The 27,770-nt window shown below is 34.5% G+C and overlaps 1 protein-coding gene across 6 annotated transcripts in view; it reads right to left on the bottom strand.

Moving 5' to 3' along the window:
- The window catches only part of fam81b (family with sequence similarity 81 member B), a 36,383-nt gene that overhangs the window by 7,439 nt on the left and 1,174 nt on the right, over window positions 1–27,770 (bottom strand). The window contains exons 3-7 of one of the 6 annotated variants that reach the window (XM_073951405.1): window positions 27,707–27,758; window positions 21,062–21,264; window positions 17,789–17,907; window positions 12,882–13,011; window positions 7,626–7,732 (exon numbers count right to left, since the gene is read on the bottom strand). In XM_073951405.1, coding sequence (XP_073807506.1) covers window positions 7,626–7,732; window positions 12,882–13,011; window positions 17,789–17,907; window positions 21,062–21,259 — 554 coding nt within the window. In that variant the 5' untranslated portion in view covers window positions 21,260–21,264; window positions 27,707–27,758. Of the gene's footprint in view, window positions 1–7,625; window positions 7,733–7,865; window positions 8,883–12,881; window positions 13,012–17,788; window positions 17,908–21,061; window positions 21,314–24,029; window positions 24,080–27,706; window positions 27,759–27,770 lie in introns of those variants that run through there. The other 5 variants (XM_073951404.1, XM_073951408.1, XM_073951407.1 and 2 more) reach the window with 5 other exon arrangements.

The raw sequence follows: 27,770 nt of genomic DNA, 5'->3' as shown, positions 1-27,770 counted from the left end.
CAAGCAACCTTCTTGCTGTGAGGCCACAGTGCTAACCACTGAGCCATCATACTGCCCTATTTTAAATATTATATTATAAAACATTTACTAATTTTAGAAAGTAATACCTAGAACAAGTTTGTTGTTTCATTTTTACATAATATACAGAATCTTCTAATCTGAACGATGATGGAACATTATTTCACAATTAATTTGGGATGTTTATCATATACCTTAATACCCAAAACTATTATTTTTCATGTATAAAATGACCACTTTTTTGAATACAGATATGCATATTTGACATCTTCAGATAAGGTGTGTTATTGGTATTATTATTTTTGCTCTCTCAAATCAGTCTCCACCACAAGCAACTTAAAGGGCACGTATTTTAGTGTCTTCAGAATGTGTCTGTAAAGTTTCAGCTCGAAACACCCATCAGATTATTATTTATTTGAACACAATGTAGCTGCTTTTGTTGCCCGTTTCTTTAATGCTAGCTCTCCCCGCCCACTGTTCTAATATGCCTGTCAGACTGTGCCTCAATCTCCGCCTCGGCTGCATCAGATAAACAGCATAATGACAGACATGAAGGAAGTAGATCTCACATAACATTTGTGAGAAATACTACAGTAAGAACTGTCCTAATGATTATTTGATGTATTTGTTCTGGTTGATTCAAGCCTTTCTGCAATGATGAGTCACACAATGTCCTTACACAGTTCACACCCACATACACACACACAGTGCATGCGTTTAACTTTGCACTGTTTTTGCACAACAAATGTGACAGGTTCCACGTTAATATCCACTGCTGTATGGATATGTTATGTTAATGTACAAAATAAACCTGATTTAATGTTCACAAAACTGAATTGAAGCATCTTTTTTATAATTGTACTGACATGCAGCTCTGGTGATCAACTGAAAACGATAAAATCGCTGTAATTCATTACAAACTTGCACCGTTTTAAAAACGTTTTAACCTTGTAAAACTCATTCTTGATCACATTCGATGATGATTGATGATCACAGAGAGCTTAACAGATCTTTTAATCCCAGTTGCTTTGCACACGTCCTGTCTTGTTGATATGATTACACGTTTATACGAAGACATGTTAATACACGGCTGTCAACCAATTCGGTGGGTGGGGAAATCCAGCATGATCTCATGAGAAAACGTAAGTATTTTACGTTTTTCTAGTTTAGTGGCTAATTCGTATGAATTCGTATGAGTTCAGTCGTATGAAATTGTATCTCCTCAAAAAGGAGGCGTGGCACCTAACCCCACCCCTAAACCCAACCGTAATTGGGGGATGAGCAAATCGTACTAAAATTTTACGAATTAGATCGTACGAATTGATACAAACTAGCCACTAAATCAAAAAGTTACGAATTGTCGTGAGATTTTGTTGGGAAATCACATTACCATGTCACGTTGTGGAGAGCCTCAAAGTGAAAGGGATTTAGATCCTATTTTGATGTCAGGAAATTAAAAAAAAGAGTCTTGTTGTGTTTCTATCACTCCAATATGACTGTGGACTCACAATAGCTGCACACAGTTCTGTCCAAACAGCTTACAAGACATGATTTTCATCATAGGTGCCCTTTAATACATTAATTCTTTTATAATATTTTCAATAGATTTTTATTTTAAAAATTACACAGTTATAACTCTACACTCAAAAAAATAAAATAAAATAATTAGGCCCAACAAATAAAATGTATGAATTCTGATTGCAGCTGACATGGTGGCTCAGAGGTTATCATTTTTGCCTCACAGCAAGAAGGTCGCTGGTTGGAGTCCTAGCTGGGTCAGTTGGCATTTCTGTGTGGAGTTTGCATGTTCTATCAGTGTTGGCGTGGGTTTAATCCGGGTGCTCCGGTTTTCTCCACAGTCCAAAGACATGCGCTATAGGTGAATTGAATAAACCAAATTGGATTTATGTGTGTTTGGATTCATGTGTTTTAAACTCTTCCTATTCATTTTAAACACATTGAATTAAATCTAATGTGTTGAGTATGGAAGTGCATCATTTCTGCCCCTGAATATTAAGTATACCGTTCATTCATTCATCATTTTCCTTTGGCTTAGTCCCTTGTTTATCTGGGGTAGCCCCAGCAGAATGAACTGCCAACTATTCCAGCATATGTTTTACTCAGCAGGTGCCCTTCCTGCTGCAACCCAACACTGGAAAACACCCATACACCCTCATTTACACTCATACACTACGGAAAATTTTGTTCATCCAATTCCCCTTTAGCACATGTCTTTGGAGTGTGGGGGAAATTGGAGAACCCGAAGGAAATCCATGCGAAACACTGGAAGAACATGCAAACTCCATACAAAAACACCAACTGACCAAGCTGGGACTTAAACCAGCGACCTTCTTGCGACAGTGTTAAATGTAATAGTATTATATTTTAGCAGATTTAGATTGACAAAACTGACAAAGTAAATAAAATTGAAAGGTTACAAACAGTTAATAATAAACTTCATCGTGATTTTGTTTTTATTGAGTGTACATTCAAAAATACCTCTCCCCTGACTAATGCTCACTGGCATTGAAAAAACTGTGACAACTAGCCCTGACCTCTCTCGATAAAGGTTAAATTGTATCTAATAGACATCATTCTCACATTTTCTGCCTGTATTATAGTTCCTGGCCTCATTCTCAGTGTTTATTTTATTTTGGCCCATATGCTTCTCTTCATGAGTCACCGTGGGCTACCTTGACTCACCACTATTACATAACAGCCCAAGCCTAGCCAGCCAATTGCTGTGATTCTGTCACACCATGAAAATACGTTTTCCGCTGGGATCACGGGCAATGCTTCATTTCAGAGCGCTGAAGATGCCATCTGTGCTCCAGCGTGCAGTCAGGAGCTAATACTGTCACAGAGATGGAGAGCATCACCCTACACATGCCACCGTGCTCATGTGACATGAGGCTGGCATTTGGACGCAGATCTGGTGAGTCATTGGTTCCCCATGGGAGGTATGCGGTGCCAAAACAACCATGGCACTTCACGAGGTTCCTATTTACATCAGTCTCGACTGAACAAATCCTCCTGACAGCAGATTCGATAGAGTTGGCCGGTGGGAAGGCTTGGAAATAAGTGGTGTCAGGGCTGTCAGGTCGCTTCACGAGTGCCCTACACATATCAAACTTCATTGCAGGTAACTATAGGGACCTAAAGTAGATTGGATTTCTGCGACAGGTGTGAGTCTTGTTTGTTTTGTCAATTACATTCGCTGCAGTCGTGTAGACCAAACCACATTGAAAATGTTTGCTTAGCAAAAATAAATACATAAAAAAATGTCATGCTTCTGTTTATTCCAGCTTGACATGTCACATTTGGTTCTGAAATGTTTTTTTTTGTGTCTTTTTTTTGTTGTTGAGTACAGCAAAAATAAATAAAGCACTGTACAACATTCCCACTGAAGCATATTTCTACAGTATATTTGCTTTAAAACAATGTGCGATTTCTACTTAATGAAGCTTTTCATGGTAACGAAAAACATCTTTGTATGGTATGAAGAAACAAAGTAATTGTTTACTTGTCATTATTTAATTACAAGATTAATGGCTGTTTAGCTTAAGGTTTTGTGCCAAATCAAACCTAAAAATCTGTGTAAATTGTTTGCAATTTTGCTGTGCAAAAATATATAAAAAATTTATTAGGGTTTTATTAAAACCTAAAAGTTATATTATATATATTACTTTAATATATTAAAGGTGCAGTGGGTGATCTGCCAAAATGCTAATCCTTTAGTATAAACACAGTCCCTCCCCTGCCGTCCAAAGCCACATCTCCTGATATTACAAACGCGCACCTAAAGATGACATGTCATTCCCCAGTTATAACCTTATTCTTTATAATACTACAATTCCAAAAGAAAAACTGTATTATATCTAGCATATTTCAGTTGTGTAGCTAGCAAAATTTGTCATTTCAAGAGTTCCCACTTGGATATGCTTGGCATTTATAGCAATGGCATGCTGTTCTGGGAGAGAAGCCTGAGCTCGGAGATATTTGAGCCCAGGGCTCCCGCCCGGTCTAGAAGCATATCAGGGCATCCGAGATCAGGTAGGTCTCGATCGCTCCCCCTTTAGAAGGGGAGAAAAAGGAGGAGATGGGGTGGAAGGGGGGATTCTTCCAAAAAAGATAGAGCAATAAGGAGAAAGTGATCCATTTATATTAAGCTAGGATCATTCTGATTGGATTATTACGGATGAGTGGCCAGAAGTGCACAATCATATCACATGCTCCTCTCGAAATTAGTTTGTGAAACTTCACAATGTGCAATATTTCATTCATGCATTGATCGCTGGTCTCACTCTCTCATGCGGTTTGTCCTAAAACGACTATGGTGCTTGGCCGGTGGACTAAATGAACCAATGTGAATATAAAATTGACCCCAGTAAAGCAGGCTAGGTGGAATAGGATTATTTACTTCTGTTATGTTGTTAAACTAAATAAAATCTAAATTATCAATGCTGTAAAAGGTCCCTTATGAAATTAAAAATAGTCACATCATTCTTTTGCTGGAAAATTTCAGTGGCTGAACAACACTTCTGTGCATATAACCCATTTGTAAATCAACAAAATCTACATCAGCTTTGCGTGACTAAGATAGTTTTAAAACAGAACATTACCCGTCTAACAGAAATACTTCAGCCATGGTGTCATCCTTCCTCCAGCATGCAAAACTAACTCCCAATATTGATTCAGGATTTTAACAAGTTTTGATTCAGCATTTGTTTTTACTGCTCTCTCGCAAACGACGGATCTGTGTGAACGGCTGAGCAGATGTACAAATCTGCATTTGCTGACAGACAGTTTGAGCTACTGATCAGAATCATGGGAAATGTCGGCCCCACAATATTTAATTGGATTAACATTTTTTAGTCTTATGCATTACCCATATTATAAAAATACATAAGGCGACATGCTGGCGCAGCAGGTAGTGCTGTTGCCTCAAAGCAAGAAGGTCGCTGGTTTGAGTTTCGGCAGGGTCAGTTGGATTCAGGCCCATGCAGAGACAGACCAAAGGGCATTTGCAGAATACATTTTTTGAAGGGGGGGGGGGGGTTTGTTGTGCCGTGCAATATTGAAGAGCGGTGTTGTCGCGCGCATTCTGATCAGCTGTGTTGTCGCGCGCGTACTTAAGAGCAGTGTTGCCGCGCGCCTACTGAAGGGCGGGACCGAGGGTGTGCCGCGTCGCGGGGGCACTTTCTATCCAAGACTAAAAAGGGCATGTGCACTGCACAGGTTGAGCCCTATGTGTGCACGTGCCTGGTTGGATTTCTGTGTGGAGTTTGCATGTTCTCCCCTTGTTCATGTGGGTTTCCTCTGGGTGCTCCGGTTTCCAGTCCAAAGACATGCGGTACAGGTGAATTGGGTAGGCTAAATTGTCCGTAGTTTATGTGTGTGAATGAGTATATATGGTTGTTTCCCAGAGATGGGTTGCAGCTGGAAGGGCATCTGCTGCGAAAGCATATGCTGGATACGTTGGTGGTTCATTCCGCTGTGGCGAACCCAGATTGATAAAGGGGCTAAGCCAAAAAGAAAATACATGCATGAATGAATAAATAAAAATACATGTCAATACTTTTAAATCATTTACTTTACTATTGGAATGTGAAGAGACTTTCAACATAAACTGCACCTTTAAGGATATAATATTACAGTTTGCAATATTTGTAAGTAATTTTAACTCATTTAAACTTGAAAGGAATTCAGCCAGAAAATTAAAATTTACTTACTCCATACCTGTTCAACACAAAAGAATGCTGAAAAACTGCAGCCTTTGACTTCCATAGCAGGAAAAACAAATACTATGGAAGTCAATGGTTACAGGTTTTCTTAAAAATGCATTCTTTTGTTTAACAAAAGAAAGAAACTCATAAAGGTTTGAAGTAAAGGATTAAAGGTTTGAAATAAATGACTTGGAGTGAATTGTACCTTTAAATTGTGATATTAATTGTCTAGTCATCTACGTTTCTAATCTAAAGCAACAATCTTACTCATGGTAAGAATGGCCATATGTGTTAGACACAAGCTAACAACATTGAAAGAGCTAGAATGTATAGCACAAAATTTATGCTAGCACAGTGTTCAAACACGCACGCAATAATAAACAAAAAAGCACAACTTGTTAGACATGTTAAGCTAAAAAATATTTTAAACATGCTAGTTATATGTCAATTTATTTGCTAATATTATACACTCACCAGCCACTTTATTAGGTACACATGTCTAACTGCTCGTTAACACAAATTTCTAATCGGCTAATCACATGGCAGCAACTCAATGCATGTAGGCATGTAGACATGCTCAAGAGGATCTCCTGCAGTTCAAACTGAGCATCAGAATGGGGAAGATGATTTATGTGACTTTGAACGTGGCATGGTTGTTGATGCCTCACAGGCAGGTCTGAGTTTTTCAGCAACTGCTGATCTACTGAGATCCAGCTGACAGAAGGGCAACAGTAACTTAAATAACCACTCGTTACAACCGAGGTATGCAGAAGAGCCAACCTTGATGCAGATGGGCTACAGCAACAGAAGACCACACCGGGTGCCACTCATGTTAGCTTAGAACAGAAAACTGATGCTAAATTCACACAGGTTTACCAAAATTAGACCATAGAAGATTAGAAAAACGTTGCCTGGTCTGAAGAGTCTCAATTTTTTGCTGCGACATTTGGATAGTAGGGTCAGAATTTGGCATCAACAACATGAAAGCATGGATCCATCCTGCCTTGTATCAATTGTTCAGGCTGCTGGTGTTGGTGTAATAGTGTGCGGGATATTTTCTTGGCACACTTTGGGCCCATTAATACCAAGTGAGCATCGTGTCAGTGCCACAGCCTACCTGTGTGTTGTTGCTGACCATGTCCATCCCTTTATGACCACAGTGTACTCATCTTCTGATGGCTGCTTCCAGCAGGATAACGCGCTATGTAAAGCACAAATTCTCCCAAACTGGTTTCTTGAACATAGCAATGAGTTCACTGTACTTAAATGGTCTCCACAGTCACCAGACCTCAATCCAATAGAGCATCTTGGGGATGTGGTGGAACGGGAGATTCGCATCATGGATGCGCAGCCGACAAATCTGCAGCAACTGTGTGATGCTATCATGTCAGTATGGACCAAGATCTCTGAGGAATATTTCCAGTTCCTGTTAAATCTATGGCACAAGGGATTAAGGCTGTTCTAAAGGCAAAATAGGTCCAACCATGTGTTAATAGCCTATATGCCAACATACTAAATAATGAATATGCTAAGAAACATTTTTACTATATTAAAGATGAATTTTCATAAACCTTCAAAATATTTATTAGCTACAAATTAGTTTTTTTTAAGAAGGAGAGTTGCATAGACAATGCTGAGACTCTCTCAGTTAACCAAGCTCTGCTTTTTAGATTTAAATTGGAATTTAGACCTTAAATGAGTTATGCCCAGCCTTGAAGAAAGGTAGCTTTCTTAAGACTACCCATGTTGAAAACCACCGCTAGCATATGCTAGATTTTGACGAATGGTACGTTTTGACAAATGACTGCTGGTTTGCTGGAAAAAAAATTTTTCAGCATGTTTTTCTCAGCAGTTTATGCAATTGTTCTCAGTTGCTCTTACTTTACATCCAGTAGTTGAATTTCCTTGTGTAAATCTGCAATGGTGTTTCTCTGAGAGATCAGCTTCTCTGACAGGGATGTCTCCAGTTTTCCTACGTCCCGAGACAGCTGAAAATGACAATACATTACGAAGCAACAGTCATTTCTGCACATTGTTTACATTGTTCTTCTATATCGATTGGAAATACAACCTCAAATTAGAAAAATCTGGGACAGTATGGAAAACACAAAAAAGAAAAAAAAAAGATTTTTAAATTTACTTCGACTTGTATTTTATTACAGACAATACAGCAAACATTTTAACGTGTTCCTCATTATTTGTTTGTTTGTTCGTTTTTTAATAAACACTTGATTCTTGCAACACATTTACAAAAAAAGTTGAAACATTTACTACTTTGTAATGTTGTCATTCCTTTTCACAACAGTTAAAAGACGTTTAGTGACTAAAGACACCAAGTGATGAAGTGTTTCAGGTGTAATTTTGTCCCATTGTTCCTGCAAACAAGTTTTAAGTCAGGCAATGGTACAGGGTTTTCAAAAGCTTCAAAATGCACCACACGTTCTTTATTGGAGACAGGTCAGGACTGCAGGCAGGCCAGTCAAGTACCTGTATCCTCTTCCACTGCAGCCAGGACTTTGTTATATGTGCAGAATGTGGTTTTGCATTTTCTTGTTGAAGTATGCATGGGTGTACCTAGAAAAAAAGGCATGATATTGTGCTACAAATGTATTTTTCAGCATTAATGGTGCCATCACAGAAGTGCAAGTTACCTTTGCCAAGGGCACTGACACAATCGCATACTATGATATGCCCTGGCTTTTGGAGTTGTTGCTGGCAACAGTCAGGATGATCCTTTTCTTCTTTGGTCCGGAGCACATGGTGTCCATTTCTCCCCCCAAAAAATACCTGAAATACTGATTCATCTGACCAAAGTACATGTTTTTACTGTGTGATGGTATGGATGACTCCGAGCCCAGAGAAGCCGATGGAACTTCTGGACATTGTTAACATAGAGCTTCCTTTCGGCACAGTAAAGTTTTAACTGACATTTGTAGATGTAACAACGTATTGTGGTAGCCTTGACAAAAGTTTGTCAAAGTAGTTTGCCACATGAGCTCATGTGGTGATGTTATAAATAAATAAATAATAAATAAATGATGATTCTTGATGTAGTGCCTTTTGAGGAATTGGAGATCATGATTGTTCAGCTTCAGCTTGCACCCCTTGTCCTTTACGCAATGAAATTCCTCCGGATTCCTTGAATTTTTTAAATATGTTGTGCACTGTTTAAGGCGAAATATCCAAATTTCTTCTTATCTTTCTTTGAGGACCATTGTTTTTTATAATTTAAATAAATAAATGTAATTGTTTTCAATAATTTTCTCACATATTTGTTGGCAAACTGGCAATCCTTTGCCTCTCTTTACTCCTACATTCTATACAGTATGAATGGAGTTCGGATGTAATACATCTGCCATTTAGACATGATCACATGACCTACCTGCGTCAGTTGCATTGCTTCAATCCCATTCATGAATTCTCTCGCGGGGCATCATGGGATAGTGCAGCGTACATGAGATACGCACTTCAGAATCTCGCTGGAAGTAGTACAGTAAGTCTTCCAGGTACTTCTCGCATACTGATTTTTGAATTTGGACATACTACTCGACTCGCATATTGATTTTAGAGTACTACATAGTATGGAAGTATGCGGTTTAGCTTAGATCTTTATTGGATGCTGCTTTTGTACCAAATCATAATTACAATCACCTGTTGAAACCACCTGTTTCAAATCACATTATTAATTGACAAATTCATCCTGATTACTAGCCCTAAACTGCTCCTGTCTGAATGACAGGAAATGATGTATATTTACAAATGAAATGAAGTTGGCCGGACAAAACATGAAATATTTTGTGTTCATATTGTCTGCAATGAAAAACAAATACATTTAAAAATCACTACTTTCATTTTTTATTTGCATTTTCTTTACTGTCCCAAGTTTTTCTGATTCTGATTATCAAAAAAAATAAATAAATAAATAAAATAGCATTACTATCCAAACATAACAAAAACATGTTTCATACAAATGTAAATTACTTGTCAGAGAAGGTGCATTGGCATGTTTTGACATCAACACCCAAGGAAAGCTAGTACTCCCATGTGTATTTAGCTCGGGTTTTCCTCGTCCCCTTTCATTTTCAATTACCGTTATGGTTCCCCAAGCTAATGCACTGCAATCACTGTGATTTACTGTTCATCCCACACACAGTCACCAGCAGGTTTTTTTGGATGACAGCGCTGCAGTTCCCCAATAGAAGAGAGGTTTGGGCCGAATCTGATGCAACTTTACATTAATGCACACACTGGCTTCCTCACAAGTTATTTTTGTATATCTAGCAAGTAGAGGAAAATAAAAGAAGATACACGCCAATTTCCTGAAGAAATGAGGCAATATATTGAATATTTCCCATGGTGATAATACACTTAAACCATTTTTAGACCAAATCTAATTGTTGGGTTATACATTTTATGCAAAATTAACTGAAGTGTGGAGTTGGTTCATATTTTACCAAAATTTGGTTTAAAACAAACCCATTTTTAAGAGATTATATTCTTAATGATACCCTGACATTTTTAAAAACATTTTGCTGTAGTCCTTAATATTTACAGTCCCGTTTTGAGTATATGTTTTTTTTTAACCCAACATTGGGTCAAATATGGACAAACAATGTTTGTAAAATTTAAATGACACTTTTGAACATGTTGTTATGAATTAGCATGTCACTAACATGTTTCTAACATGTAGAACTTTTTGTGTTGTTAACCGAATTGTAGACATTTCCCACACATTTTTTAGCACATGCTAAATGGCTAATTTAATTTAGCACATTGCAAGTAAGAGCTACATATCTGTTATGTCATGAATTTATTATCTAACGTTAAAGACAAAGCTAGCTTAACATGTCTAGCATGTATTTAACACATGGCTAAAGCTCACGATGTTAGCATGGACTTTGCTACTACCATTTTCTAGCATTTACATGTTAGCATATTTTTATAGTATATGCCTATGCTTAACATGAGTAGATTGTACTATTATGGGCAATATGGGAGATTGTCCAAGGCAGCATATATATATATATATATATATATATATATATATATATATATATATATATATATATATATATATATATATATATATATATATATATATATATATATATATATATATATATATGGGGTGCCATGCAATACTAGAACCGCCACTGCCCATATATGGATAGCTTATATATCCTAATAGTTTAGTTCACTATAACACTATAAGTATGTTAAAGTCCAAATGAAATGGGCGTTGCTGAAACTGTTATGTCAGTATATTAAGTAAGAGGTGGGGCCACTTTGCACATAATTCCTAATAGCAAACTGACGGTAGGTGTGGATGAGAATATTACTATACATATTACTATTAATATATATCACTATTACTAAACCACTAGGTTGACGTCATCAGAAGGACTGCCTCTCAAAATGCAGAAACAAATGGTCAGACTTTGATTAAAGAATACTTTTTAGTGGATTTACCTAAACAGATACATTTTTTAGAGTAGCTTTTTTTACTTCGCTCTAACCAAGGTCAAAACTGTTGCAAATTGTGCCTCAATCGGTGTCAAATGCTGGTCAAATTGAGATGCGAATATTTTAATTTTGCGTTAATGGAATCATGGGATCGATCAGATGTTGGAGGCCGTGAAGTGAATCAAATAAACTCATTAATCGTCTAAATTCTTGGTAAGTAATACTTTTACCTTAATTGCATTTTGTTATAGTTCCAACAACCATGGATGTTACAAGTGGTATTATGTTTATTTGGTTTATTTACATGAGCGTGGATGCCATAAACATAGAGTCAAATAGTCAAGGGAAATTGGGTGGTTACAGCAGGCCTGGACCTGCCTGCACCTGGAGACACAGTATTACCGTAGTGGTCTTACAGCCCAGTAGGTCTGAGCCTGCCGTAAATGCCCAAGTTCAACCCTTGTTAACTCAAAATGAATATTGCAACCGACTGGATGGGTTTTGTTAAGGCATAAAAATGCTATAAAAAATGTTTTGCAAATATATATAGTTTTTATCTTATTGCAAAATAGGTTTTGTTGCACTGCTTGATTTTGTTTTTGCAGTTCTTTTTTATTTGCAAACTTCATTTTTACTCCTCAAACTTAATTTACCCTTTACAGTTTTTTATTTTAGTTAGCAAAATTAATTTTTATTTCCCAAAAATGTATTTTTGCTTTGCGATTTTTGAATATTTAAATTTATTTATTTTTGCTCATTACTTTATTTTTTGTTTGTAAAACTTTCTTTTATTTTGCAAGAATATATATGGTCCTAGATTAACTCTATACAAGTCAAGGGAACTTGGGCGTTTCGGCAGGCCCAAGCCTACTGGGCTGTAAGACCACCACGATGATACTGTGTGTCCAGGTAATGACGTCGCTTGAATGGAGGCAGGTCCAGGCATGCAGTAACTGCCCAAGTTTCCTTGACTCTGCCCTCTTGTCAAACCAGGGCCACAAAATGAAACAGCAACAAAGTGAAAACAGCATCGCAAACTCACGGTTGACTAAAAAGCAAATCAATGCTAATAAATGTTTTACAAATATTTATGTTTTTTTTTTTAAATTGCAAATATTTTAGTATTTTTTGCACTGAATGAATCTAATTTGCATTTCATTTTTTTCAAAATGTAATTTTTACATTTTCCCCTTGCAGTTCTTTATTTATTTATTTATTTTTAATTGTTTACTTCTCAAAAATGTATTTTTCGCTTTGCGATTTTTGGAGATTTGCATTAATTAATTTATTTTGGCTCAATACTTTATGTTTTGTTTGCTAAATTTTATTTATTTTGCAAGTATATATGGCCCTAGATTGACTCCACACAAAATCATCTGTGAGTCATGTAGAATAGCGTGTCTTTATGTTTTGTAATGCTAATAATAGTTGTGATAAGAATCACGATACACCATCGAAAAAGCTATTTATGTAACATAACCTGATGTATTCTAACTGTATTACTTACAATATTCTATAAATTGTTTTACTTTAAGAATAACAATAGGAGCTAGAAAAATAAACACTGTACATTTGGATTTGGACTTTAAGTACATGTACTGTAAAATAAATTGCCACCCATTTTGTTATGCACATTTCACAAGTTGTTTAATAGCCTGGTCATCGAACTCTCACCTTAAGCTCCATGTCTTTCATCTTAAGCTCCAATTTAGAGTGTAATTCATTCACTTCCTGCTTGAGTTTCAGGATATCCTGCTGTTCAGCACCAACATCAGATGACAGTTTAGCAATACTGGCATCACATCTAAGACAAAAGGAATTAATATTTTTATAAATAGTTAATGTGTTTTTAAATGGTTTTTAGGATAAGATAAAATGCTCTGAATAATAATATTTCAAAATTTAAAGAAATGTTAAAAGAGCTTGTTATAAAAGCAAATATTACCATTTTACTTAAGCCATACCTAACAAATCCAGCAAATCTGGAGTAAATTTGTGTGCATAAAAATTATACCATTTACTGTACCTTTCAAAATTGTCAATTAGACTATAAAAAGCAACAATGTATGGGCTGTGTTCTTCTTCTCATTAAACATGACTTTTTTTTCTAGGAAATCTTAAAGGCCATTTTTTCTTCCATTCAAAAAAACGTGATGCATACTACAACTGCAGAATGACGCAGATCACCACAAATCTTGTTTATGCTCATTAGGCAAGGGCAATTTAGATGTTTTTCATTCCACAAAGATGATCTAATGAATACTCTTAATGCTAATGTGTGAAGCGGGTGGATGTTAGCCTTCTAGAGTGGTCATAGGCTGTGTAGCCAGCAAACATCTCATCATGCGCACTGTTCCTGTGCCCGTAAGCCACTAATGACCCTCTGTCTTCCATATACTGCCACACTCATTTCATGGAAATGTTAGACTCAACTGAACAAATACATCACAAAACATTTCACTAATATGTTCACTAAACTGGTTGTTTGGGAAAAAAACATTTTACACACAAGTGAACGTCTAATATTTAGCCTTGTTATAAATGTGATCAAAAGAGCAGTCACAATCATTCAAGAATAAATCTTATGGGGAAAAATGAAATAGCAGTTTATAACGTATGTTAAAATGTTGATTGCTTTAGTGAAAATAAAATAAAATAAAATAAAATAAAATAAAATAAAATAAAGTTAAATTAAATTAAATTAAATTAAATTAAATTAAATTAAATTACTGGTTTAAATAAACAATTGTCTTGATTGCTTTGGTGCAAAAAAATTAAATCAATATGAATGGATGAATGACTCATTATAAAATTATTAATTTATTATGTTTTAAACATTTATCAACTTTATATAAATAAAGTAAATATTAATGAATAAATGAATGAAATAATGGTTAAAATAAAATGAAAAAATGTACATGATTTTTCTTATGTTCACATTTTAATTGTTTTGAAATATATAAAACTATCAAATTAAAATAAAATAAAACAAAATACAAAAATATTAAAACAAAAAGGGTCACAGAGTAAAAAAAATCATCATGTATACACTACCTGCCTTCATCCCAATCATTACAAATACTTAAAAAGACCTATTGGAAGCCACGTGGACCCAAGATTCTCCAAAAATCAGTCAAGTTTGGTAATGGAAAGATCATGGGATTGGGGTTACATTCATTATGGGCATGCAAGAGATCTGCAGAGTGGATGTCAACATAAACAGCTTGAGGTATCAAGACATTTGTGCCGCCCGTTACATTACAAACCACAAGAAAAGGGCAAATTCTTCAGCAGGATAGCACTCCTTCTCAAACTTTAGCCTCCACATCAAAGTTCCTGAAAGCAAAAAAGGTCAAGCTGCTCCAGGATTGGCCTGCCCAGTCACCCAACATGAACATTATTGAGTTCTGCAAGAACGCTTTCTTTGCCATTCCAGATGACTTTATTATTTAGTTATTTGAGTCACTGCATAAATGTATGGATCAGTCCTCCAAGCTCATGCGGGGTCACACAATATTAATTAAATGCATTATTATCAATGCACCATGACTTTATATACTGTACATTATTCCTTTTGTGAAGTGACAAGACTTCTGTCTAAGCTACCTAGTTAAATCAATAAAAATCAAGGTATGGTCATATTTTAATTTGGTAAAATAAGAGTAATCTAGAGGCCTTTGTCTGTCATATAAGCCACTTTTAATACCAAATGACCAACTAGAAGTCAAGTTATTATTTGTTGTTCCTAAAACAGGGATAAGCGACAAGACTTTTGTCAGGTAGTGTATAAATTGATTAAATAACATGACTGGTTAAAATAAAATAGAAATATTCAATTAATATGTTCAATAAACATTAATACAAATAAAGTAAATATGAATGAATTAAATAATGGTTAAAATAAAATTAAAGAAAGTAAAGAAAAAATATATATTTATAATTTGTCACCTTAGAATTATAAGGTTCTATCTGACATTTGTCAAAATTTTGTTATTCACAAATTTTTATTAATTAACAACTTATCTTCATTATGTGATGTTTTTATAAGTTGTTTACATTTTAAGACTTTTTATTTAAAAACAAAAAAAGGTTTTATCTACAAAGTCAAACTCTAGCTTGGTTCTGTAAGGTTCTCTCTGTGAGCCAACCAGCATTTCAAATGCATGCATGAGAACCAATCAGGATCAGCTTTCTTTTTTTCTTTTTTTATTTCTCTAGACTGCTCCATTGACAGCGGGAAAGACCAGAAAGAAACACAAAATCAGAGTCAACAAAATTGAGAAGTAACCTGAAACTGAGAAGATATGTGTAAATGTGATGATTTAGATGCGTTTTTTTTTACATTAAAACGAAATGTTTAATTTTACATTGTTGAAAAAGAGACAGTTATTAAAAAAATGTATATATTAAATATGAATTATTTTTATTTGTGCATATATAGTCAGTGAAACATTTTCAGTGTTTATTAAACTCATTTGCTCATTGTCTGTTTTCTTTATAGAGAAAAGTCTGTATATTTGATACTAAGCCTTGAAGGGTAAATACTTAATTTATAGTAGTTCATGGGGCATATAATTCAATAAATATAATTCAACAGTTCATATATAGCATATAATTAAATAAATATGACCATATTAGTTACATAAAATTAACACCGCTGGACAAAGGATTTAGCACAGTCTTATGCTTAATTGAAACAAGAAAAAAAATTCATCCTAAAACATAAAATAAATGTTATAGAAAGCAAAAATGTAACTTTCTCAAGCATCAACATATTGTTATAACACCAGTTTATATTTTTTTGTGATTGAACTTTTTGAAAAGTAATGCTTCAATAAATGACTGCCAGATACAACCTTATAATTCCAAGCTGAAAATTACTTTTTAGAATTAGAAGCTTCAATCTGCATTTGGATTGCTTTTCACGCCAATTTGCGAATGTACAAGAATTTTGATTGTTAGGGTCTCTGTCATGTTAATGTATGAAAGAGAACTGTTATACACGTATTGTTTGCTATATGGAATGCAAAATCTTTGAAGCTCAATATCAAAATCATTTAGAACGCAGACAGAGCCTTACAATTCCAAGGTGATGACTTATTAATAACAAATAAATACAGCTAAATAACTGTAAATGTAAAGAATCCCACAAAGATTATTATGTATTAGATTGTTGGTGACACTTTAAAATAACTTTATAACTAGTTAATAGATCATTAATAAACTGTTAGTTAATAGGTTGTAAATGACTTGTTAAATAATAGTTAATAGTTTATTAATTATTTATAACTGTGCCTTACAGATATCTAATAGATAACTTACAAGCTGTTATAGTTAACAAGTTATAAATGACTTGTTAACTGTTTTTTAATGATTTATAACTATACCTTATAAATTAGTAATAGATCATGAACAAGCTGTTAGTAAACTACTTACTCAAGACTTGTTAAGTATCAGTTAATAGTTTATGTATGTTATTGGGACGTTATTCTATCGTTAGTCTATTCTTTATTTATTAACTGTTGGTAAATGAGGAATAGTTGCAGCTTTAGAATAACGTCCCAATAACATACATAAGTTATTAACTAACACTTAACCAGTATACTAACTCACACCTTACAGATGAGTTGTTCATAGTTTGTTTACCATCTACTAATACCAGTGAAACTTTGTAGAACAGCAAATGGATGAAACAAGTTTAAGCTACAGAACTTTGATGTGATATTTAAAATATAAGATTTTTGTACCTTTACCTTGTTCCACTCATGGGCTTTTCTGTGTGCTGTTTTACCACAAAAAAACTCAACAGATGAAATGTTGAACATTGTGTTTAATGTATAGACCCATAAGGGTTTGGGCACTTTTTGTGCTCAACATAAGGATAAAATAAAAATGTCTTTAATTAGAAAAGTTTTACAAAAGTTTCACTGTTGTTATTAGTAAACAAACTAGGAACAACTGATTTGTAAAGTGTGAGTTACTATAGTACTTAACTTATAACTAAAGTACTTAAGTTATAGTTATTAGCTTATGTGCGTTATTGGGACGTTATTCTAAAGTTGCAACTATTTATCATTTCCTAAGTTAATAAATGAAGAATAGTTGCAACTTTAGAATAACGTCCCAATAACATATATAAACTATTTACTGATACTTAACAAGTCTTTAGTAAGGTTTAATTTACCAACAGCTTGTTCATGATTTATTACTAATTTATTAGGTATAGTTATAAATCATTAAAAACAGTTAACAAGTCATTAATACCTTTTAACTAACAGCTTGTAAGTTATCAATTGGCTAACTATAAGGCATTGTTATAAATAATTAACAAAAAATTAACTACTATTTAATAAGTCATTTATAACCCATTAACTAACAGTTTACTAATAGACTATTAGCTAGTTATAACGGATTGTTATTCTAAAGTGTCACCAGATTGTTTTTATGCAATAAAAAAAATAATATACACTGTAAAAATATCAGTAAAACACAAATTTACTAGAAATTAAAATTTTACGTTTTTCTTTTTAGAAAATGAAGGTCACAGAGTTAAAATAAAATGATGATGTATAATTTCTGACCTTGCCACTCTGCCTCTGAGATCTCCAATACCCATCATGTTCTTGTGATCCAAGCTCTTGACTGCGAACGTCGTCCCCGCAGCAAGGTTGTCTCTCTCCATAATCTGGGCCTCCAGCACCTGAGGAGACAGAAGATTGAGTGATTGCTCATATCAGCAGATCACTCACCACGCTTCACAGACTTCAGTAATCTTCCATTATAATGGAGCAATTATTTACAAACGTGTCTCTTGTCCGCAAACTGTTCTAAATTTGATAATACAAATGCATCGCCATTTTGTAATTTCGGAAGGAAAAACAAACGTGGTTCAGCCCTTAGACATAGGCCTCACAGTTTTATAATTTCTTTCTATTAAGCCTGTGTGGTTACATCATCACACTTTAGGGACTAAAAAAGGCTCTTTTGGTGCACTGGCTGCTGACCTTTGATTTATTTGATTCATTCATTTTTTATGCACATACCCTGCATAATGTATCTCATCACGTAAATGGCTCTGCTGGCATGTTCACAGAAACTAGACCTCACTCATCAAGCATTGTTACATTTTTGCTTTCACGTTAAAAATAAATGTTAAGCTTTGGGGTCAGTCGATTATATGGAGCCATTGATCTAACAATTTAGCAATGTAACTAGACTAGACCTGGGTGGGGTGAGGTGTGGGGGTTGGGGGGTGACGGTGGTAACTTACAAGTGACTGTGGTAACTTACATTTCAGCTAGGACTTAAAATAGTCAGATGGGGTTTCATTTTTAAATAATTTATATATATATATATATATATATATATATATATATATATATATATATATATATATATATATATATATATATATATATATATATATATATATATATATATTTTTATATATTTTATATTTAGATATATTTTAATCTTTTGTAACATTACATTTTAAAAACAGTCGCTGGACAGATACCATTTAGAAAGGGTAACTTTTCTCCTTAAAGGGTACATTTTGGTACTTTAAAGGTGCGTCTTATCATATATTAGTGAAAAAAATGTATATTAACGGTAACATCACATAAAATTTTAATTTTTGTAATTTTTGTTCATTTATTGGTCAAAAGTGTTGAAAGAAAATATGAAGCTAATTTGTTAAGAACTGTGAAAGTGCAAATATGTGCCATCATTTGACCCGATTGAATGTCATGCCTATTGTGATGTTGTGATGTGATCTTTTAATGTGCCCAGTAAAATATTGATAAAATATAAAATATTGATAAAATATTCTTCACTTTTTTGTAAACAGATAGCAAAGAGGTTAATGATGGCGCCTTTAGTTTTTTAGCTTTTGAGTAATAAAGTTATCAACACAGGTTCAATTGTGGATATGTACCCCTGTCTACATTTCTAGAAGGCGCGACTTATGTAGCCTGAGGTTTGTCTGGCTGCATTTCGTCTTTAAAATGACCGCTATGGGGCAATGTGACACTGCCGTCAACTTCTGTTCCTATTTGTGCTTCCGCTGACCGCTTACCTCCATGTGAATGGATTTTCCGGTGTTACCAGTTTGCCCAGTAGCTCGCTGCATACATCAACAGACTTGGGATGCAAAGCGGAATTGACCTTGACTACAGGGAAAGTCTGGCCAAGAACGGTTTTATAAATTATAAATAAACAAAAAATAAATAATAAATAAATAAACAACAGGCTGAAAATGTGGTGAAATCATGCAGCTTTTTTTCTAGATTGCTTTTGAAAACACATTGGTTGGGTTTAGAGAAGGGCGGTGGTCAGTCAGTCTGTCGACACCAACCTAGCCTGGTTTGCTAAAAAGTATATTGCACCCTCTGGTGGATTTATGTGAGTAGACGATGCGCAAGAGAAATTTGAGAATGTCAAGAAAGTGTACACAGTGGCCTCTGGTGGATTTGCAAAAACAAAAACTGTGAGCAGGCATTCTGAAAACGTAACCCTATATAGAGTACATTTCTGGAGATCGCGAATTATGTAGCCAGAAATAAGTATGGCTGCATTTCTTCTTTAAAACTAATGCTAGGGGGCAGTATGATGCCGTTCCTTTTCTTGCTTACCAGCTGACCGCTTACCTTTATAGGAATGGCTTTTCAGCTGTTACCAGTTTATCCAGTAGCTCGACATGTATGTCGACGGACTTAATTGGTAACGGGGTTCAAGTCTGGTAAAGAACAGTTCTAGAAAGCAGGTAAGAGATCACTCGGTCAATTAATAATTCAGTAGTCGACAGGGGCCTCTGTGGATTTATGTGAGAACAGCAGGCGCGAATGCCACTCGCATGAGAAATGTGAGATCTAAAAGCATACACAGCAGCCTCTGGTGGATTCGTAAAAAACAAAAACTGCAAAAAAAGTAGCTCCTGAGACATATTTGGCGCTCTCCAGAAATGTATATAGGGGTACATACTGTATTCTGAATGAGCCTGGGCTGTGACTTTTTGCTTCTTCGGGTGCTCAGAACGCTCCTGCAATGTTTAAGCAGTAAGTTTAAGTTGTGTTTGAACATTTAAATCCAGCAATGTCACTTAGTATATGTACTGTATACTGTTTGAATACATTTTACATTGATAATGGCAGGCTGCAACGTCAATTGCTATGATAACTTTTTATGCAATCTCAGATTTGTTATTGTAATGTCAAAACAGATTGAAATAGTTTGTCATGTGAGTTTTTAGACTGAAGGAAGCAAAAGCTTGAGGCTTGACTGAGTGCTTTATGTGTGGTGAACAGCGTATGCTACATCAGGAAAGGATCAGTAACCATTCATGATTCAGCTTCAGAGAGTGGCAGGGTGTGCAGTAGCTCATTGTCATTTAAAGAAACACTAAAGTGGTTTTGACAGAGTAAATTAGTGTTTATTTACTCTACTATTGAAAAATAACTAAATTAAGTTTCAGACTCTGATTATAGACAAAAAATAAAAAAATATTTTTAACTGAAAAAAATATATATTAAACTAAAATGTGCATCTAATGTCACCTTTAAAAATGGTGTTTCTAACATACAAAGCAACTTTAAATAGAGTTTTATATGTTGCTGTCATTTTTATTTAACTGTCACACAATGCTTCATGGGATTGTAGTTTCTGTAGTCTTTTAGTTTAAATTCAATATTTATCTGCTTCAAATTAAACGTTTAAAATGTTGTGATTCTCCTTGTAGCTTGTTGGTTTTGCTCATGGCTTAAAAAGTTATAGGAAAAAGTACTCGTGGAACCAGCGAGTTGAAAAAGGAAGCATGTATAAGTGCATTCTTAGAACATCCATAAACCAATTTGCACCTGGATGTCTTTGCTGAGCTGCTTGACAATGTGAGTTATGATCTGGATGTGGTTCTCAAGTAGTTTTCTAGCAGATGACTCCATCAGGGCTGAACCCTGAGCTGCATGTAGACCAGTCACCACATCGTCTCTGATCTTCATGGCTTTTTCCAGTAGACTGTTTAGAGTGTGTTCCTGGTTGGTTACACGTCTCTCCATGTATCCTATATGCATTAAAACAAAACACAATCACAAAACTAAAACCCATTTGCTAGCCTGTTGTGTTTGGCCTTTATAACAATATAAGTCAAGCTCACAGGGTGTTACAGGTATATGGCTGTAAAGAATTTTTATTTTCAAAGCCTAGAGCCAGTCTTCAGAAAGACTAACTTCATCAAACAGATATTACAGGCAGTTACAGCAAATTTCACAGTTATGTGAACTTGATTTATGTCATTTAATATTGGATGTTATATAGTAGCTGATTTAATCTGGGAATACTGTATGTAGTAAAAGAAACTACAGTACAGAGTCGTGTTGTCAAAATGAAGCAGAATTAAATGCATTTTGAAGCTAGAGGAACATAGTGTGTGTGTTCTCTTTGCTGCTTCTCCGACATCGCATTAAATGTAGTGGGCATAACTCAAGGGCTCCAGCTAAGTACATCAACTATTGATTATGTGCCTCTGAGTACTGTTTCACCCTGATGAACTCATGAATAAAATATTCATTTAAACGAGGTGAATCCTTTTGATAGAGCATTTATTGTTTTAATATGTGTATTCATCATAACAGCCACAATGACCACAGAAGTAATGGTGTATTATTTCACTGCAGTTGAAATGTGTTGTTTTTGGCCTATCTCTTTCTACCTCCCTCTGTCTCTCACACAAAAACACACTTGAATACAATAGCTGCATTTCCAGTCGGTGCAAGCCAGGGCTTTTTTCGGGCCGGGTCATGCCAATAACCCGGAAGCTTGAGCAGTGAGGCTGAAACTATGTTGCGTTTCCACTGTGTCGGGCCAATAGCTTGCAGTGCAGATCCTAAACGCGCACGCTTCATGCACAAACACACCTTTTAAACTTGACAAAAACATTTGACAAATGAAAGTTACTGGCTGCTGCAGGTGTAAAGATTATTATGCGTTATTGAAACAACAAAGAAGATGCATCAAAGAAATATCACTTATTAAATTAAAACTACTTTAACTATTATTTTATGAAACACCCTTAAATTTAAATGACATAAGGGCGATCTTAAGCAAAAAAAGACCCCTTGCCTATAAGGTGTTTTATGGAATAGCCTATCTTAAAATGAACAGCTGTATGTTTTTTTTCCTTATTATTTATTTATTTATTTTTTGGCGCATGTACTTGTGTGAGATTGGAAAACTACTGTAATGGCTGCATGCCATCTTTACCAGACTCGGGCAAGCTCTGCCTCTGCTTTCACTCCACTGTCCCTCTTTGGCCCAAGGTATTCGGCGGGCTGAAAAAGGCTGGCCGCTGGCACAGAGGAAGCCCCGTTTTGCCCTGGCTCCCACTGGCTAGTTTGCTTTAGACATGACAGTGGAAACGTGACTTTTAAATGTAATTTGTATCGCCCTTCCCCAACAAAATTCCTGAACCCAACCCAACGTTTTTACTTTCTGAATAATAATAATAATAAGATAAAATAAAAATATGACTCTGTATGAGCCTTTAAAAAATGATGACATGGGCAAGGTACTTATAAGCCATCTTCTCCATGTAATACCTATACACAACAGTACTGTATATACACTGTTGACAATTTCCTGTATAATATACAGTATCTTACTGGCAGCAGTTTGCCTGTAACTTACTGTAAATAAATTATAGCACAAATAATGTGCTTACATTTACAGCACTATTTTACTTGCTCAATAAATGTACAGTATTATATATCCTTACTGTAAAATATACAGCAATTTTAACAATGCAACTCTAAAATACAGTAACATACTGCATAAATATCCTACAGTAAAATACAGTTCATATTACAGTTAAATTCATTAACAGTGCAAAAATCATTAACAGTGTACAACTCAACGACTCATTAATGCAAATTATCTAATAAGTTAATCCCATTGCAGCAACTCAGTTTATTTAGGCCTTGTAGACATAGTCAAGACAGAACTTCTGTATTTTAAACTGAGCATCAGTGAAGTTAGAAAGGTGGTTTAAGTCAGGAAATCCCAAACTTTTCAGCACGCAACCCCTATAATAACAATGCCAGTGACTTCCAACCCCCAAATTTCTCTTAGGTGGTTAGAAAATTGCAAATGTTGCTCATACAACAATAGGCTTTGATAAACACAAGCATATTAACAACACAAAAAAAGTGCAACAGTCCAACATCCATTTCATTTTTATAGTTATTTATTCATTTGTTTAATTTAATATTAAACTCTACTAAACAGACTGGTGGACACAATGTTGTTCAGCACAAGTCTATTCTTGGTTTCATTTTGGAGACATCCAATCAGAGATCATTCTCAATGTTCAGTTGTGGCCTGTGTTTATTTTTTAATGTATTGGATTGCCATAAAGGTGTCAAGGAGTTTAACCTGGTGCTATAAAATCAATCTGCTGCAGCTGAGCCTATTGCTGTGTTGTTAATCTGACGTAAACACACTGATCCCATGAAAATAAAATAATTTAAAGGCTGATGGCTTTTCATTTGCATGTTGTTGTTTTTTCCTATTAAAAGCTACTATTTTATCTTTTGTGGGCTATGGTTAAAATATGGCAATTCTAATAGTTTAACTAAATTAATTTGAATTTTGGAAATCACCAAGTGACCCCTGACCTCCTCTTTAGGAAACATTGGGTTTAAGGGACTAAATTTGGCAGATGAGCTGGTATCAGAACCTGACCCAAGTATTTCACAAACTGCTGATCTAATTTATTATGCGCTACATATATAAAAATAAATGTAATTCATTACAAAATCAAACGGTACTTACTTGTGAGCTGTTTCTCTGTAGTCTGTGATATGTTTGTTTATTCTGATCTCTTAGTTACCCCACGTAATGCTCTAACAGAGGTTAGTCATTTACTTGACAGCTTAGACTATTTGAATTTACAGTATTATAACTTATATATACAGTATTAAAACTTTGATCTACTTGTCTATATATATATATATATATATATATATATATATATATATATATATATATATATATATATATATATATATATATATATATATATATATATATATTATTATTATTATTAACTCACTAAGCAAAGGATGATTTGATTTCAGGAGGATGATGGCCTATAAATATGCTATAATTTGATTAGAACATATTTAAGAATTGAGAAACTGAAGAGGTCAGACATTTTAAACTTTTTATTCATTCTCAAGAGATTTTCAGTCCAGAGTGCCACTAATGATTTCCATTCTGTAAATTGTAACACATCTATTATGCAATAGTACTCAGTATTCTCATGTTTCAAAGCAAAGTGGTCATGGTCTCTTTAGAGAAACTTGTAAAGTAATGTTTTAATGTGCATGCTGATATTCTAATCAATACCAGTTGAAACAAAAGATATACACCTGCAAAATGTCTCATATTATCAAAGTTTAAACACTATAGAAATTCTCTCTGTCTACAATAGATCAGTTATTGGTGTTTAATCGCTGTCAGAACAAATTCATCTTCATAATGGCAGATAGCATGGATAGAAAAGATAGCATGGATAGATAGCATGGATAGAAAGATATATCAATTGATTACAATTAACAAAAATAATTCAGATAAGTTTGACAATATTTCCACAACTATCAATAATTTGTTCAGTCTAAATGACAGGCTGTGGTCTCCTAGAAAATGTTATCAACCAGTTCACACAACCCTGAACTTCATCTTCCCAGACTAACAACAGCAGTTTCTTCAATTTCTGTTGGTTTTCAGTCCATGAAAAAAAACTGTTCTTGCTGCCTTACATTATTTAGTTGATCAATTAAACGGACAAAGTCAAGTTAATTAAGTTAATTTATTAAGTATTAAAAAAATCTTTGCATAACATTTAGTTGAAACTTGATTAACGTATTAAAATAAGTATAATAAAAACATTTATCATGACTTTTGTCACATATTTTTTTTTGTTTTTACAGTATACTGATAAATTTTTTCTGTCCACGGACCCAACTATAAACCTAGTTGTAATCAAAAACTTTAACACCTTTTACAGGATTTTTACACTTTTAAATGAAAATTATTTATATATATTATAATGTTTAATGTGCATACTATGACAGCAATAACATGCACATTTTCAAAAAATGTGTGTGAGTTTATTGTGATGTCTTTACAACAACTGTTACAACCTTATATAATTAAATAAATTGTGAAATTCTAAGAGCTTTAACCCTTAAAGACCTAGAGGTATTTTGTGGGCACCTAATGGGCCTATATTATTATTTTTTTAAAAAGCAGTTTTATTTTTATTTTAGCAGTCAGCCTCAAGTGTCATATATCATTTTAAACAGGAGAACCTGAAGTTTCAATCTGTATCATTTAAAGGTCCAGTCTAAAATATTTTTTGGTCCAAAAACATTAACAAAAACAAAAATATTCCAGAATTTTCCAGAAACGATTTTTAAAAAAAGTGGCATTTTCTAGTTATTTCAAACAAAACCTTATGAAGTTTGTTTTTCTTTCTTTAGAAATACATGCCATGATGTTTTATACTTCCAAAATAAATTTAGTCTACATCCACAATTCCCTGAGCAAGTTATAGCAATTTATTTCAATGTTATTCCAAGGCGTTTTTTTATGGGGGAAAAAAATGCATTTATTTACTGACAATGTATTTGCTCAAAAGTTCTGGGAATGAACTAAACAGAAAAAAATGTTAAAAAATAATAGAACAGTGGAGCAAATTTCACTTTTTCCAAATAATATATTTTCAGTTACTATAAACAACACCACTTACAATGAACAAATAAAAAAATAAGAAAATAATAAATAATGTGTCAAAGTCCAAATAAACATGGTGCAAATCCTCAGTAAAAAATAGATATAAATATTTACTATACTATAAATAGTTATATAACTAAACTAGATTCAATATGGAACATCTTTAGGTTTTATGTGCCAGCATGGATATGGTTGTCTGTGGATTTGGATTTGGATATGGTTGTCTGCAATGCAGACAAACAGCTGCACCTTCATTTGCGTCTTTTGAAAACAGCAAGAGCAGCAGTTCGTCTTTGCTGTGTCACTGTTTTGTCATCTTTCTGTGCTGCTGTGCATGCAAAAGTACTTAGTATGAGAATTATTTCATGCAAAACTTTTTTTTTGCGTTTTATTTAGCCGCGCATAAATGTATGGCTATTTCTCATTCCGTGTTGTTCAAAAAGCTTGTTGGTCCAGAAACAAAAGTGAAACCTATGCTTATTGGTTGTGATATAGCGAGTTTGAACCAATCTGGGCATGGAGGAGGGTCAATGCATCAATGTATGATGTCTGGTTTGTCCTGAGACACAGTGACGAGCGTTTCTTTGTCAAATCAGCGTTGACAAATTTTGATGACGTAACCGCACTGATTCCGGAGCCTCTGAAAGTCCGCGAATGTAATGTGATACAGCACTGGAAAGCTGAGATTCTCTTCTTTATGCCAATCTTTGAATTGTATGAATCGGATCAGCGGATCAAAAGTTATTAAACATTTAAGAGCAATACTTATTTTTAGCCGCGGGCGGCTGTCTCGGTCTTTAAGGGTTAAACAGACACATGAGTGGGTTTGCTCGCGGGTGGTCTTGGCTCTTCCTTTCCTGTTAAATCAATAGAAATTCTATTTGTGTGGCAGCTGTTAGGAATATTAACAAAAGCGAATATGAAATTTATACAGTTTAAGCCTGCCAACTTATTAACTCTTAAGTTGTCTTACAGAGTAGACTATAAGAAAAAAATCATGTTAAAATTATTTAATTCATTCATTCATTTTCTTTTCGGCTTAGTCCCTTTATTAATCTGGGGTCACCACAGAGGAATGGACCACCAACTTATCCACCATATGTTTTACGCAGCGGATGCCCTTCCAACTGCAACCCATCTCTGGGAAACATCCATACACACTCATTTACACTCATACACTATGGACAATTTAGCCTACCCAATTCACTTGTACCGCATATCTTTGGACTTTGGGGGAAAGAGCATCCGGAGGAAACCCACACGAACGCAGGGAGAACATGCAAACTCCACACAGAAACGTTAACTGACCCAGCCAAGGCTTGAACCAGCGACCTTCTTGCTATGAGGCGACAACACTACCTACTACCTACGCCACTGTGTCGCCCAAAATTATTTAATAATGTTATTTTATTTTTTTATTTTTATTTTTTCCCCGTTTTCATATTTTTTCTTCCATTAAAATGTATATATTTGTATTTCTGTAATGTTAAGGCTACAGCATCATGTAAGTGTATTTGTAACACACTGATGACGTTGTCTGTTTGTATGTGTAATGCTGAATTCTTTTTTGCCTAGTCACGACAAATCCTTCCAGTGCTGTATCTGCTATTATTAGCGGCACGTTTACAGCAATACACGCACAAGTTAGTATCTCAAATGGATTGTATAGGACTATTACACATTATGTAATATAATGTCATCCATACACTCACCAAATTCCTTATAATGACGGGTTTTCACCAGAGGGAGGCGTATCTTTCAACTCTGCAATTATAT

The sequence above is a fragment of the Danio rerio genome, chromosome 5 (assembly GCF_049306965.1).
Source record: "Danio rerio strain Tuebingen ecotype United States chromosome 5, GRCz12tu, whole genome shotgun sequence".
NCBI classification, from domain to species: Eukaryota; Metazoa; Chordata; class Actinopteri; order Cypriniformes; family Danionidae; genus Danio; species Danio rerio.
This window is presented reverse-complemented; position numbering and strand designations above follow the sequence as displayed.